This window comes from Narcine bancroftii, chromosome 7, assembly GCF_036971445.1.
Source record: "Narcine bancroftii isolate sNarBan1 chromosome 7, sNarBan1.hap1, whole genome shotgun sequence".
NCBI lineage: Eukaryota > Metazoa > Chordata > Chondrichthyes > Torpediniformes > Narcinidae > Narcine > Narcine bancroftii.
The window spans coordinates 179,486,584-179,499,914 of record NC_091475.1 but is presented as its reverse complement, the minus strand read 5'-3'; the positions used below and the strand labels follow the sequence as shown (position 1 = coordinate 179,499,914).

General features: G+C 43.0%; 1 protein-coding gene across 4 annotated transcripts in view; it reads right to left on the bottom strand.

Moving 5' to 3' along the window:
- LOC138739455 (microtubule-associated tumor suppressor candidate 2-like) overlaps positions 1 to 13,331 on the bottom strand; it is a 382,132-nt gene that overhangs the window by 130,454 nt on the left and 238,347 nt on the right. For all 4 annotated transcript variants that reach the window (XM_069891535.1, XM_069891537.1, XM_069891536.1 and 1 more), the window contains one exon: positions 4,649 to 4,801. In XM_069891535.1, coding sequence (XP_069747636.1) covers positions 4,649 to 4,801 — 153 coding nt within the window. The remainder of the gene's footprint in view (positions 1 to 4,648; positions 4,802 to 13,331) is intronic.

Sequence of the window (13,331 nt, the reverse complement as noted above, 5' to 3'; positions counted from 1 at the left end):
CACTGGTGTGTGGCACAGGCAGCAATCCTGAGATAACCACCCTTGAGGTCCTGCTTTTTAACTTCTTTCCTAACTTTTTGTGTTCCCTCCTCAGGACCTCATCCCTATTCCTATCTATGTCATTGGACCCCCATATGGACCATGACATCTGGTTTCTCTCTATCCCACCTGAGAATGCCTTGGACTCAATCAGAGATGTCCCTGACCCTGGCACCTGGAAGGCAACATACCTCGATCTCATTCACAGAACCAACGATCTGTTTGCCTCCAATGAATCCCCAATCACCATAGCTCTCCTCTTCTTCCCCCTTCCCTTCTGGGTCGAAGGGCCAGATTCAGTGCCAGAGACGTGACCATCACAACTTGTCCCTGGTAGATTTCCCCCCCCAACAGTATCCAAAACCGAATACTTATTGTTGTGGGCAACAGCCACAAGGGTGCTCTGCACAGTCTGCTTTTCCTCTCCAAAGACACCCCACTACCTGCCTCCTGACTTTTGGTGGGTGACTGCCTCCCTGAAACTCCTGCCTATCACTACTTCTGCCTCCCAAATGATCCAGAGTCCATCCAGCTCCAGTTTCTTAACTCTGTCTCCAAGGAGCAGCAGCTGGATGCACCTCTTGCAGGGATAAATGTGCTGTCCCAGATTTCCCACATCCTGCATTCCGACTATTCTACTGCTCTAGCTGCCATTTCCATTGCCTATCCTTGATAATATGTAAAGATCATATCTGGCCTTGCCTTACTGGAAACAAGCTCATCCTCAGCCTCTGCTTGCCAGCGCCTTGCAAGACAAAGTCTCAATGTCCCGCTCCAACACTGGGCCACTCACACACTGGCCACTCCACTGGAGCTTCCCCTCATTATTTGCCACTGACCGTTATCTGTAGTACTCAGGTCCACCAATCACTATTCTGTTAAACACTTAAATCAGGGGTTCACAAACTTTTTAGACCATTGACCCCTTCATGGAATACTTGATCCTTTATGGACCCCCAGCACTGGATGGGGGAAGGGGGGGGGTGGGGTGAGGGGGAGGTGGTGATGGTGCTGGACAGGGTTGTGGGGGGGGGTTTGGCAGTGCTACCAAAGGTACAACAAACACATACATAATTTTTTTACACTCAGTCCATCCTTATGTTTGCTCTCAACTTATTCAAAGGTCGAAGCCAACTTCAACATGACGGCCACCAAGGCCCACTCTCGCGAGAAGTTGGCCACATATGCTACAGGCACTATTTTCCATTGATCTGCCCCTGCTTTCCATTGCAAAAGTTCAATCGCACCCCCCCCCACCCCAGCATTATTGATCCGCTTTCGACCCCCTGGCATTTATCAACATCAACCACTCCCTTTTTTAAACTTGCTTACCACAAGCCTGGACCCGACACTGCTTCGACCCCGAGTTTATCATTCCTTCTCATTCTGCAACAGTCCCAAAGCTACTCAATGATTTAGATTATGGAATGAATGACTTTGTAGCCAAGTTTTCAGATAACATGAAGATTGGTGGTGGAGCAGGTAGTGTTGAGGAAACAAAGAGGCTGCAGAAGGGGTTAGATGGAAGAATGGGCAAAGGTGGCAAATTAAATGCAATGTCGGAACGTGTACGGTCATGCACTTTGGTAGAAAAAATAAATGGGAAGATGATTTTCTAAATGGGGAGAAAAAAAGGAAAAATGCCAACTGTTTTAACCACAAATGTTTCTTAAGGATAGTGTGTCCACTAACCACAGAAGGGATAATGTCTGTTCATGAGTCCTCAAAAGCTATCGTCCCTACCTGAGCAGCTGCCCAGAATATACATAAGAATACAGGGAAATCCTCCTTCAGGTGAGTTCTTTCTTTTAATCATCACCCAATATCTTCACATTTCCTTCCTTATCATTCCTCCACAGATACAGAATCACCTTATGACACCAGTTCAATCTTCTACTTCCCTCCATTCTAGCATTCTCGCGTCCTTGCCACAGTCTTCTTCTGCTTATCCTCCAATTTCCTTTTGTCCCCTTATCGACCTCTGTCCAAACCTATCTTTGTCTGCCCCTTCCATGTGTTCTATTCATTACTAATCTCTTTCCAAGTACCTCTGCACACCTTGCCAGAACTCCCTGGGCTTCATCCTGATTAATCTGATCTCCCACTGCCCTCATGCTCTTGCCCCAATTATCTTCGCCTCTTTCAATTGTTGCCTCTGTGATTTTATGCCTTACCCTCTAATTTCTTCTCCTATCTAATCACCTCCACCTCCCACTTCAATCTTCTTCCCCTTGATGTCTTCCCTCAAACATGGCGGAAGCTTGTGGAGACAAAGCCTTGCCAAAGATTAAATGTGCATATGCAAACTAAATCACAATTTCCTACATGCAGTAGTTTGGTCATTAGGACCCTGGAAGAATTCTGGGCTATTGTGAACACTTACAATGATCATAGATTGATATTCTCGCTGTATATTTTTACAAACAGAAATGTTAATATCACTTATGACTATCATTAAAAAAATGTTTTTTCCTGATTTGATCACATTTTATTTACTAAAGGTTGAAATAATATTGTATGCAATTAGTGTTTCATACTTTGGATTCTCTTGAAGGCCAACTGATTTTAGAAACAAGGTTTGTTTTTACAATTGAATGAGTACAAGATGGGTACAAGAAGAAGCTTTAAGTTTTAAGATTTTAATACCATCCTCATCAATTTTTAGGATTCACTTTTTCACAATGGCACCTGATGAAGAACACTCAGACAATGATGTTTCAACAATTAAAAAAAACATAGAAAAATTATCCCTTTGACTTTGTACCATCAAGAGGATACCACTGGCAGAGAGGTATTCTTTCAGAAACACCAGGGGTAGGCATGGATATCATGAGCTTGAAATGAAATCAATTTAACATGGGTATACAAAATAAAATTTTGTGAAACGTATTTGTTTATTACTAAGTGCTGTATATTTTCTAAATACATTCCTTTTGATTGAAAAGAGGGTTTGTGCGAGGACGCAGCCTTGCTTCACGCCGTTGTCAATGGAGAAGGGTTCGGAGAGCTCATTGCTGTATCTGACCCGACCTTGTTGGTTTTCATACAGTTGGATAACCATGTTGAAGAACTTGGGGGGGGCATCCGAGGCGCTCTAGTATTTGCCAAAGCCCTTTCCTGCTCACGGTGTCAAAGGCTTTGGTGAGGTCAACAAAGGTGATGTAGAGTCCTTTGTTTTGTTCTCTGCACTTTTCTTGGAGCTGTCTGAGGGCAAAGACCATGTCAGTAGTTCCTCTGTTTGCGCGAAAGCTGCACTGATTCAGGGAGAACATTTTCGGCGACACTAGGTATTATTCTATTTAGGAGAATCTTTTTCAGCATGATGCTGAAACAAGCCATGAAAGACCTCAACAATGAAGACGCTGTTTACATCCTGTACCACACGGATGGCAGTCTCTTCAATCTGAGGTGCCTGCAAACTCACACCAAGACACAAGAGCAACTTGTCCGTGAACTACTCTTTGCAGACGATGCCGCTTTAGTTGCCCATTCAGAGCCAGCTCTTCAGCGCCGACGTCCTGTTTTGCGGAAACTGCCAAAATGTTTGGCCTGGAAGTCAGCCTGAAGAAAACTGAGGTCCTCCATCAGCCAGCTCCCCACCATGACTACCAGCCCCCACAAATCTCCATCGGGCACACAAAACTCAAAACGGTCAACCAGCTTACCTATCTCGGCTGCATCATTTCATCGGATGCAAGGATCGACAAAGAGATAGACAACAGACTCACCAAGGCAAATAGCGCCTTTGGAAGACTACACAAAAGAGTCTGGAAAAACAACCAACTGAAAAACCTCACAAAGATTAGCGTATACAGAGCCGTTGTCATACCCACACTCATGTTCGGCTTCGAATCATGGGTCCTTTACCGGCATCACCTACGGCTCCTAGAATGCTTCCACCAGCGTTGTCTCCACTCCATCCTCCACATTCATTGGAGCGACTTCATCTCCAACATCGAAGTACTCAAGATGGCAGAGGCCGACAGCATTGAATCCACGCTGTTGAAGATCCAACTGCGCTGGGTAGGTCACGTCTCCAGAATGGAGGACCATCGCCTTCCCAAGATCGTGTTATATGGCGAGCTCTCCACTGGCCATCATGTCAGAGGTGCACCAACAAAGAGGTACAAGGACTGCCTAAAGAAAGCTCTTGGTGCCTGCCACATTGACCATTGCCAGTGGGCTGATATCGCCTCAAACCGTGCATCTTGACGCCTCACAGTTCGGCGGGCAACAACCTCTTTTGAAGAAGACCGCAGAGCCCACCTCACTGTCAAAAGACAAAGGAGGAAACGCCCAACACCCAACCCCAACCAACCAATTTTCCCTTGCAACCGCTGCAACCGTGTCTGCCTGTCCCGCATCGGACTTGTCAGCCACAAACGAGCCTGCAGCTGACGTGGACATTACCCCTCCATAAATCTTCGTCCACGAAGCCAAGCCAAAGAAGAAAGACATTCCTTTCAAAAACATGCTTTTGTTACAATGGAGATGACTGCCAAAATTCTCTTAGATTCATTTTTTAGGACTGAAATATTTAAGTGCATAAATGATGCAGATAATAGAAGACTTTTCATATGAACCACGCCTGCTTTTTGCTGATACTCACTGCCTGCTGAGGAAGTTTTAGGTGCGGAGAACAAATTCCATCGATTTGCTGGTGTCCTGCCTGGAGGTTGCAAGCCAGTCTTTCCATTGGAAACATCAGTTACTGAGGTTGTTGCTTTGGGATTAACCTTTTCTTCACTTCCACTGTTGGAACCTGCAAAATTCCAATATTTTCTCATTAAAATGTTGCAATAACTCAAAAAGATAGCATTCAATAAAAATTCTAAAGTTGGTTATTGATAAAGTGCTTAACTAATACATAGGTAAAGCATTAACAAACACAAGAGATACTCTAACTTTCATTCTAAAAAGTTAAATTTCAAAGAAAGCCATTTATGATACTAAACATTAAAAGTAATGCATTTTATCGAGTTAAAATTGTTCATGCACTTTACTACTGTTGTTGATTTTTCTGGATGTATTTTCTGGTCACTGTACATATTGATAATAGATTAATGGTCATACACATTGTATAATGTACATACACCCAAAATTCTTACTTGCTGCAGCTAAATTGTACTGATAAAGAAAACAACTAAAATAGGAAATTAATTGAATTAAATTAAAAGATAACAAATGCATAGCATAAATAATAAATATTCACAATGTTCCTCATGCAAAAAAAAACTTTTAATAAATTAGACGATCCATGATTAGCGTACCAAGGAGAGGTTCAAGAGTCTAATAGTTATTGGAAATAAACTGTCCTTGAACCTAGAGGTGCTGATTTTCAGGCTTCTGCAACTTCTGCCCAAAGGTAGCAATGAGAAGGGGATGTGACTAAGGTGAAGAAGGTCCTTTATGATGTTAGCAGCCTTCTTGTGGTAGCACCTCACATACATGTCTGCAATGGATGGGAGGACCTGACTAGGTTTGCTACTTTCTGAATTGCTGGACACTTGTATTGCCAAACCAGTGATACCAATCAGTATACTGTCCTCAGTGCACCTGCAGAAGGTGCAACATATCCTCTGACACCACAGAAATTAGAGGCACTGGTTTGCCTTCTTTATGATTGCTTTATTGCTGGCTCCAGTAAAGGTCTTCTGAGATATGAAATATTATTTAATGTAGTCTGTGAAACGTTTCACTTGGAAAAGTTCCATTGTAACAATCATCAAATATATTGATTCAGCAGCTTAATTTCTAGAACATAAATATTTAATGCAGAATTAAGCACAACTTCAGCTTCAAAATTTAAAATGTATGAATACAGTAATTTCCTGAAATAGCTGCAATATAAAATCTCAATTAAAGAATAGTTTTCCCTATATTAAAAATCCAATGGGTCATTCATGGGTTATGAAACGGTCAGGACCAGCGCTACCAGGAGGTGAACTAGGCAGCCAACTAGGGTGCAGACCTCAGAGGGGCACAATCAGGATGGCCAGATGCCCTGTGTGAAATGTGAAAAAGTGTACTTACTTTATTAGTTGGCGTTTTGAGGTCTGTTGGCTGGCTGGGCGCAACCATCTTTTTCTTTTGCGCATGTGCGGGCGCCGGCTAGTACATGCGTGATGGATTTGTGTACCATGACTGGCAGATACATGCATGATGGACCTGCAGACAGGGGAATGTTTAGCGTGGCTAGGCGCATGCATGTAGTTCTGGTGAGATCAGCAGTGGCTGCAATGCTTCATTTGATGACGAGTGGAGTACTGTGTGGCAGGCTTTGAAGGTAGGCCAGAAGAGAGGAAGGAGGGGGAGGAGATCATGGGGAGGGGGAATGAGGAGGGAGGGGAGGAAGAGGGAGGGGGTAGTAGGACAGGATGGGGGAGAATGGGGGAGGAAGGCGGGAGTGGGGGAGGGAGAAGGGGTAGGGCCAGGTGGCATGGGTCTTTGATTTTGAGGGGCCTATTCCCCCTGGTAGAGGCAAGGGGGGGACCCTTTGCCTTGGTAAAGAATATTGATATTGTAAAGAGAGTTAAGGGGGGGAATCCTTTGGCACAAAATATTAATATTTTAAAGAAGATTCATAAAAGATTAATACAGATAAAATATAAATTAATAAATGCAGGTATCTGAAACCAACTTATGTTTGATTTATTATATTGTGGTGGCTACACACCCAAATAAAAATATACAAAATCTTTTCCCACTCTTCTCACGACCACCACAAAGCTTGCTGTGCATACTTGATAGAATCCGTCTTTTCCCATCAGCTTCTTTGTGGTCATATTTCTGTTGTGTAATTTGTTTATAAATAGATATCCATGTTGAGCACGTGCAGCACCCACATTCACTCATGACACAACATACTACTTTATTAAATTTCAGGAAACTTGGCTTTGACAGCACATAAATGCTATTAATTCGAGAAGTCAGGCCTGTAAGTAGTTTCAATTCGTGTTGCTAAAATATACATTATTATGTTTTAGATTAATTGTTTCTTTATTAGCTTTGATGTTTAGTGCTGTCTTTTGCATTTTATACACTCTTGTTTTATTTTTTGTTAACTGTTAATGTAAAATACTTTTTACACTCATATTTTATACTATATTAAATATAACTGCAAAGTTTGTGAAAATCTTCTAGGTCAGTAATTTTGCCTTATTCTTTCTTTCAATTTAAAGTAAATTTAGCTATTTCAAGTTTTTCATTTTTTCTACAAAACATGTTTTTGAAAATTGAAATTGACAATTTTTTGGGGGGGTGGGGTGCAAGAAGTTGACCTTGGCTAGGGCACAAAATAGTGTGGCACCAGCCCAAGAAACAGTTTACCTGGATTAATGAATGCTAAACTGTACTTCTCATTCAGTGACTTTAGAAAATATTGTACAATGGGCCCACAATCCAGGACCTCTGCTCCACCAGCTGACATTTGGCACTCTGCTGGAATAGTTGTCAATCTTGCCCAAATTGAAGGAATAGACCAGCAGCACATCTGTGCTGAGCACATTTTCAAGTATCTAATTCAGTAATTGGGCAGGATCTCACTTTGGAAGACGACGAAATTGAGTGTAAGAAAGTTCCTATCTCCCTGCCACATCTAAAACATTTATTCGATAAGTCTGACTTTAACTTAATTAACTTTTGTGGTGGGAGACATAACTGATACAAAAAATTGTATTGTGCTAATCTATACATTACATTTACTGTCCTTACATAAATCAGACCAGTTTTGTTCATCAATACTTACATTTAAATCTGATTCCCATCTCTGTCTAGACTTTATTTCGGGGCTTCATTTGAAGTAAGAAATACATTGCCAATGTCAATTTCTTTGTGTTTCCCTTTGGTCATGTTCCAAAGTGAGATCTTTTTGGGTGGATTTAGAAATATTTTTAGAACAGATTATTGGAATTCCATTTCCATAAAACCCAGAATTGTTTTTACTGGGAAATATAATGGGTATAAGACCAAACTTGAAATTATCTGAATATCAAGTTAAAATTGCATTGGCAATGGCCAGAAAGTGTATTACTTGGAAATCTGAAATGTATAGCTGTGTTCCCTTGAGAAAATTACTTACAATGCAAGAAATAAGTATGACATATTTCTGCAAATATGGAGACCATATTTACAGATCTCAGGTGTAAATCTTTAGTTGAGTTTTTTCCCAGTCCTTGAGTCCACGCTAACCTTCTCCAAAGATGACTAGTTAAATAATTAATTGAAATCCATGGAGTTAATGGCACTTTCCAGAAACCTTTCTTATTTTTCCACTCTGTCTTTCTTTCTTCTTTCCTCACACTTTTTTTTTCAGGGTCTTTTCGATGGGTGGGTGGAGGGGGGGTGTTGAAACCATCATGCAGCTTTCACAAGATCACAAGCAAAAGACATTTCTTCTCCTTTCAGTCTTGTGATCTACCTATTATTTTGAGTCTCAAGGTGCTTTTATGGATAGATGCCACATTGAGGCCAGCTCCATGGGTGGGGGGGGGGGGGCGGGGGGAAGGCAGACTTTATGGAGAAGGCCTACAAGGCTGATCCAGCTTTGCTTTTATAAAGAGTGGCACCGGGAGCCATCCTCTGAAGCTGAGGGAGGCGAGGAGAGTGGTGCAGTAACACCACCCGTTTCCGTGAAGTCTAACATATGCACCAAGCAATGGCTATCTTCGTTACCCATAATCCTCCATGTGGTGAAAGGCAGTGGCATAGATGTATGGACTGGCCAATCCGAACCTCCCTCTTGCTCCTGTACCTGGAACCTGGCCAAGCAGTGTATCAGTAATGCTCAGGTTTTTGGTAATTAAAGCCGTTTAATCACTTCATGTCGATGTGATTATTGTGTGTACCAAAGCCCATGCAGCTGGAACCACTCTGGGATCGGCAAGAAAGAAAAGGGGGTTGGGTAGTATTGATGGTGAGAGAAGGGACCAACACGATTGACAGAAAGGATATCAACTCGGAAGATGCGGAATCTATATGGGTAGAACTGAGGAATGGCAAGGGGCAGAAAACGTTAGTGGGGGTGGTATATAGGCCTCCAAATAGTAGTGTAGAGGTGAGGGAAGGCACTAAAAGAGAAATTAGAAAAGCGTGCAATAAGGGAACAGGAGAGGAATTCCTTGAATGTTTATGGGACGGTTATCTAGATCAATATGTCGAGGAATCAACTCGGGAGCAGGCCATTTTAGATTGGGTATTATGCAATGATAAGGGGATAATCAAAATCTTGTTGTACGAGGCCCTTTGGGTAGGAGCGATCACAATATGATTGAATTCTCACTCGACATGGAGAGTGATGAAATTAAAACCGAGACTAAGGTCCTGAATTTAAATGAAGGGAATTATGATGGTATGAGATGGGAGTAGAGTAAGATTGATTGGGTGGTGTTTATGGGGGAGTTGACTGTGGATAGACAATGGAAAGCATTCACAGATCTAATGGAGAAATTGCAAAAATCGTTTATACCGGTTTGACATAAAAATAAACCAAAAAAGGTGACTCAACCGTGGATAACAAGGGAAATTAGAGACAGCATTAGGTCCAAAGAGAGAGCATATCAATTGGCCAAAAAAAGTACCACAACCGAAGACTGGGAGCAGTTCAAGATGCACCAAAGGAGGACAAAGGGATTAATCAAGAGAGCAAAAATAAATTACGTAAGTAAGCTTGCGGCAAATATAAAAACCGACTGCAAAAGCTTTTATAAATATGCCAAGAGGAAAAGATTGGTGAAATCCAGAGTAGGTCCTTTGCAGTCGGAATCAGGGGAATATATAATGGGGAATAAGGAAATGGCAGAGCAATTAAATTCTTACTTTAGTTCTGTTTTTGCAAGAGAGGATACAAATAACCTCCCAAGGATGTTGGGAAACATAGAGACTAATGCAAGGGAGGAACTGAAAGAAATCAGTATCTCTAAGGACATGGTCTTGGGGAAATTGATGGGATTGAAGGCAGATAAATCCCAAGGGCCTGATAATCTACATCCTAGGGTACTTAAGGAAGTGGCCATTCAGATAGCAGATGCTTTAAGAATTATTTTCCAGAACTCGATAGACTCAGGATCAGTACCCATGGATTGGAGGGTAGCTAAATGTTACCCCAATATTTAAAAAGGGGGGTAGAGAAAAAGTGGGGAATTATAGGCCGGTGAGCCTTACATCAGTAGTGGGCAAAATGATGGAATCCATTATTAAGGATGTAATAGCGGAGCATATGACTAGCAGAGAAGGGATTGGACAGAGTCAGCATGGATTTACAAAAGGTAAATCGTGCTTGACAAATCTATTGGAATTCTTTGAGATGGTGACAGGTAAAATAGATGGGGGAGAGCCAGTGGATGTGGTGTATCTGGACTTCCAAAAGGCCTTCGACTTACAAAATCAAGGCGCATGGGATTGGGGGCAAAGTATTGACTTCCAAAAGGCCTTCGACTTACAAAATCAAGGCTCATGGGATTGGGGGCAAAGTATTGATGTGGATTGAGAACTGGCTGGCAGGTAGAAGACAGAGAGTTGGGATAAATGGCTCGTTTTCTGAGTGGCAGGCGGTGACCAGTGGGGTGCCACAGGGATCTGTACTTGGACCCCAGCTGTTCACAATTTACATTAATGATCTGGATGAGGGGATTGAATGTAATATCTCCAAATTTGCAGATGACACTAAGCTAGGAGGGGTTGTGTGCACAGAAGAGGGGGTCAGGAAGCTCCAGTGTGATTTGGATAAATTGAGGGACTGGGCAGATACATGGCAAATGCACTACAATGTGGATAAATGTGAGGTTATCCACTTTGGTAATACAAACCGGAGGGCAGATTACTATTTGAATGGCAATAGATTAAGAGATGGGGAAGTACAGAGAGACCTAGGGGTACTTGTACACCAGTCTCTGAAGGCGAGCATGCAGGTACAGCAGGCGGTTAAAAAGGCAAATGGCATGTTGGCCTTCATATCAAGAGGGTTTGAGTATAGGAACAAGGATACCTTACTGCAGCTGTACAGGGCCTTGGTGAGACCACACCTGGAGTATTGTGTGCAGTTTTGGTCACCTTATCTAAGGAAGGATGTTCTTGCAATGGAGGAAGTGCAGAGGCGATTCACCAGGCTGATACCTGGAATGGCAGGAATGACTTATGAGGAAAGATTGCGCAAATTGGGATTGTACTCGCTGGAGTTTAGAAGATTGAGAGGGGATCTCATAGAGACATATAAAATTCTGGTAGGACTGTACAGAATGAATGCAGATGGGATGTTTCCAATGATGGGAAAATCCAGAACCCGGGGCCATGGTTTGAGGATAATAGGCAAACCATTTAGGACCGAGATGAGGAGGAATTTCTTTACCCAGAGGGTGGTGAATCTGTGGAATTCATTGCCATAGAGGGCAGTAGAGGCAGGTTCGTTAAATATATTTAAAAGGGAATTAGATATATTTCTTCAGTATAAGGGTATTACGGAGAGAAGGCAGGGACGGGGTACTGAACTTTAAGATCAACCATGATCTCGTTGAATGGCGGAGCAGGCTCGAAGGGTCGAATGACCTACTCCTGCTCCTATCTTCTATGTTTCTATGTTTCATAGAGCAGTTCCAGCTGCATGGGGGATTATGGACAACAAAGACAGCCATTGATCCTTCTTCCAGCTCTTCTGCCCGGCGCTGCCCCTCCGGCATGCTGAGCATGGCTCTTCACTCCATTCTTTCATCCATCAGACTCCCCGGCTCTGCTTCTCTGTCTCCGTTCCTCAGAATCTGTCCTCTTTCCTCCTGGGATGTGGAGGCTCAGAACCCGGGAATCTTCGCCCTCTGGCTCCAAAGGCTTGGCAGACTCCGACTCTCCTTGCCCCCGCAGGGCCTCCACGCTCTTCAGGCCAGACTCCCTCCACTACCACTCACCTTGCATGTCCATTCCCACTCTGTCTGGCTGCTCACTGCCCCCCTTTTCCTTGGTCTTGGCTGGTTAAGGAGTGAGGGGCAGAGGGGGAACAGTATGAGGACATTTCCAGATGGCAGGAGGGAGCCCTAACCCCAGCACCAATCACTATGGGAGCCCTGGTGGTGGCTCCTGGGTCACCGGCTGATGGCATTATCAGTCCGACCCTAAGCAGCCACCTTCAGCGGCATTGCCTTTATGGAGCGAGGAGGTGCAACTCACTTCACCTGTGAGACTACCCCCCGGAAGGATCAAAGTCCACTTCCAGCATCTGCCGCCAGCGTTTTTATAAAGGTAGGTGAAAGGTTCATCTCCTCAGAAATTTTAAATGCATTCCCAATGTGGCAAGAATACTGTGTTTCAGACTAAGGCCTTATATAAATGCAGTAAGGCAACCTTACTTTCATACTCAAATCTTCTCATGATAAAAATCAACACATAATTTCCTTCTTAATAACCTGCATATTAGGTTTCAGTGACTTGTGTACAAGTTTATTCAGGTCCCATTGTAACTCATTTCCTAATCTGTCACCATTTTAAAAATAAAAGGTATCCTGTTCTTTTTAACTCACACTTTTGCACAATATACAGCATCTGACAGGAGGATACAAAAGGCTTGTCAACATCTTTCTGAAGTCTCTTTGTACCTTCATCACAATTCCATTTTATTTCACATCAATAGAATTACTGAGAAATGTTGCTTTGATCTCTCAGCCAAATTTTTAATATTAACTGTGAATAGCTGGGAGTCAAGCACATTGTTAGTTACAGCCTTCCAACACAAGGAGAATTGATATATTCCCATTCTTTGTTTTCCACATATTAAGTAACTGTCAATACACATGCAGAGACCAATGATGTGGATAGGAAGGGTCAAGAGGTCCTGCAAGGAGAGTTCAGGGAGTTAGGTGCTAGGTTGAAAGACTGGGCCTCCAGGGTAGTGATCTTAGGATTGCTACCCATGCAGCGTGCTAGTGAGGTAAGAAATAGGAGGATAATGCAGCTTAACTCATGGCTGAAGACATGGTGCAGGAGGGAGGGCATCAGGTTTCTGGATCATTAGGCTCTCTTCCAGGGAAGATGGGGCCTGTTCAGACAGGACAATTTGCATCTGAGTTTGAGGGGGACCAATATCCTTGCGGGAAGGTTTGCTAGTGCTGCTCCAGTGGGTTTAAACTGAAGGCAGCCCACTCACCATCCTTGGATACTGACAGTAGAGGCTCATCAGGGGACATTGGGTTGCACAATGGCTGTTCCTTTTCCTGGTGGTCAATTTGGGTGTGGAAGGCATCGAGTTAATCTGGGAGTGAAGATTTGCTGTTTTCTTCTGCACTGGATTTGGTTTTGTCGCAGATTATTTT